The 2,492-nt window shown below is 47.1% G+C and overlaps 1 protein-coding gene across 1 annotated transcript; it reads left to right on the top strand.

Moving 5' to 3' along the window:
- Positions 1–606: 606 nt before the first annotated feature.
- On the top strand, positions 607–909 carry LOC142853932 (late cornified envelope protein 3D-like). Its single transcript, XM_075979083.1, has one exon. It carries the CDS (start codon positions 607–609, stop codon positions 907–909), a length of 303 nt encoding a protein of 100 aa, XP_075835198.1.
- The last annotated feature ends 1,583 nt before the right edge of the window (positions 910–2,492 follow it).

Raw genomic sequence — 2,492 nt, 5'->3', positions numbered from 1 at the left:
CTTCTTCATCGAGTGAGTATCCAGCAAGGGTGGGCTCTGGCATGAGAAGTTGGGAGGGAACACTATGATTTCAGAGGAAAAGAGAAGAGGTATAAGGTCTTCCATAAAAACCCAGCCACGAGGTGCAGTGGGGAAGATCAGCAGTTTCTGGTATTCAATTTAAAAAACAATGAGTTTGTAGCAGGTGATTATTCAAAACGGTAGAATCATGGGGGGCGGGGGGCGAGGAATGACAAGAATTCTGCAACCTACAAAAGGCCACACCCAGGAGCTCAGCATCCACCCCCACACTTCACCTCCTTCCATTCAGTAGTTCGCATTGCTTCCTACTCCCGCTTAGTTTTCCCTAGCAGGTACATCTGCTGGGTACTCTTCAAAGACAGAAAATGGCAGATTCACACACAGACTTGGCCTGTGCTTCTAGTGTCTGGGTAGAGAACAGAGTGGGAGGCAGCTGGCGTGATCCAATGAATTCCATGCACATCAGCTTTCCCACCTTCCTGCATTTCTTGGCCCAGAAAGAAGACAATTCCAGAGATAAGGAGACACTGGGTTGTACATTACTGATGATTGTTTGCTTTGCTTACCAGGTTGACTCTTGCCAAGATGTCCTACCAGCAGAACCAGAAGCAGTGCCAGCCTCCTCCCAAGTGCCCCTCCCCCAAGTGCCCCCCAAAGAGCACAGCACAGTGTCTGCCTGCAGCCTCCTCCTGCTGTGCTACAAGCTCTGGGGGCTGCAGTGTCCCCAGCTCTGAGGGAGGCTGCTTCCTGAGCCACCACAGGCGCAGGTCCCACAGATGCAGGCGCAGGAGCTCCAGTTCCTGTGACCGTGGCAGTTCCTGTGACCGTGGCAGTGGTCAGCAGTCTGGGGGCTCAGGCTGTGGCCACAGCTCTGGGGGTTGCTGCTAGCCTGGATCCTGGGACTGAGACAAAAGAGTTTGGAGGAAACAAGACTCCCACAGGCCACAGAAAGCCAGCCTTGTCTAGTCCATCCCTGGAGACTTTTCTCTGTCTGATACCCTGGGCCCTCAATTGCCACTCTTACTAAGGAGTAGCAGTGTCTGACCCTAACTCTGACCAAGAATAAAGCTTCTATTTAAAGACATACTGGTGTCTCACGGTCTTTGTTCTCTGTCCCTCCCCAGGTAGCAGGTACATGCTCCTCCGCTGTAACTCTCAGCTCCAACGCTGCACAAATCCAGAGCAGAAAAGAAAAAGATCATAACTCTGTAAGAAAAGTTTAGAGATTTGTCAGGTCTGCTAATTCTCACTTCAGCTGAAGCACCGGGGCAGGAAGAGGACAAGGCCAAGGTCTCTAACAAGGAATGATGTGTCCTATGAACTGCAGAGTGCATATTTATCTCACAGTGGAACCCCGTGCCTACTGGGAGGAGCCCGTGTTCTCTTTGATTTCTAGCATTTAATTAAGAGACAATGAATTTGCAGTTAGATAAGTATTCAAATAGAGAAACACATTTTTTTAAAGTATGAATGTTGTGGCTTTCCAAGGAGAATATAAAATACTGATAGACAATTTTGGCAATAAAAAATGGTTTAGAACCAGGGAAATGCAAATTAGGTGAGATTCCATTTCACCTAATCAGAATGGCTACGAACAAGAAAGTCGATGAGGGCTGATCAGGCAAGTTCCCGGGAAGAGTGGCGAGGGTGGGAATGTAAGTGAGTAAAGCTACTCTACAAATCAAGATGCAAACTCCGCAAAACTCAAATCCAGAGCTGCCGTATAACTCACTAGTCCTGTGTCTGGACCCATGCACAGAGGTGTTCAGAGCCAACCACAGTGACACTTGTACATCCGTGTTTACTGCTTATCTATTCACTAGAGCAAGGAAACGGAGCCAGGCTCGCTGCCCATTGACGGAAGAACGGATGATAAAAATCTGGCCTGTGTACACATGGAATTTTACTTCCGAGTAAAGACTGAAATTGTGAAATCTTTAAGGCAATGAATGGACCTGCAAAATATCATAAGTGAGAGTCCCCAGACTCAGAAAGACACCACGTACATGTTTTCTCTCATGGGAGGATGTTTTTAATGCCTGTGTGTATGAGAAAAAGGAATATGAGTGGATGCAGACACAACACTAGACCAAGGCCATGAAAGGGGAAAGAGCTGAGAGGAGCAACAAAGGGTGACACTTAAGGAAAATGCTGAGGTCACAGGGGCAAGGGAGGAACGGGTGATGGGAGAGGAGGAAACAGAAACAGACTTTGTTAGAAAGTTTCATAATTAAACCTAAATCTTTGTAGGCTAATAAGTTTTTTTTTAATTAAAATAGTCCTGGGCTTATGATGAATGTTGCTGACATTTTGTGGGGAGAAGCTAGGCATAGCCCTCAATATCCTACAAAACAGGAGCTAGCTTCTTCAGCAAGGAAACAGTCATTCCAAGGCACCAGGAACACAACGACTGAAAATACTCAACTTCAGGAAAGAAGTATAGAAGACGGCATAGGAGGGACAGACCCAAT

The sequence above is a fragment of the Microtus pennsylvanicus genome, chromosome 7 (genome assembly GCF_037038515.1).
Source record: "Microtus pennsylvanicus isolate mMicPen1 chromosome 7, mMicPen1.hap1, whole genome shotgun sequence".
In the NCBI taxonomy this organism is placed as follows: Eukaryota; Metazoa; Chordata; class Mammalia; order Rodentia; family Cricetidae; genus Microtus; species Microtus pennsylvanicus.
Note: the sequence above shows the minus strand (reverse complement) of the source record. Positions and strands in the feature narration are given on the sequence as shown.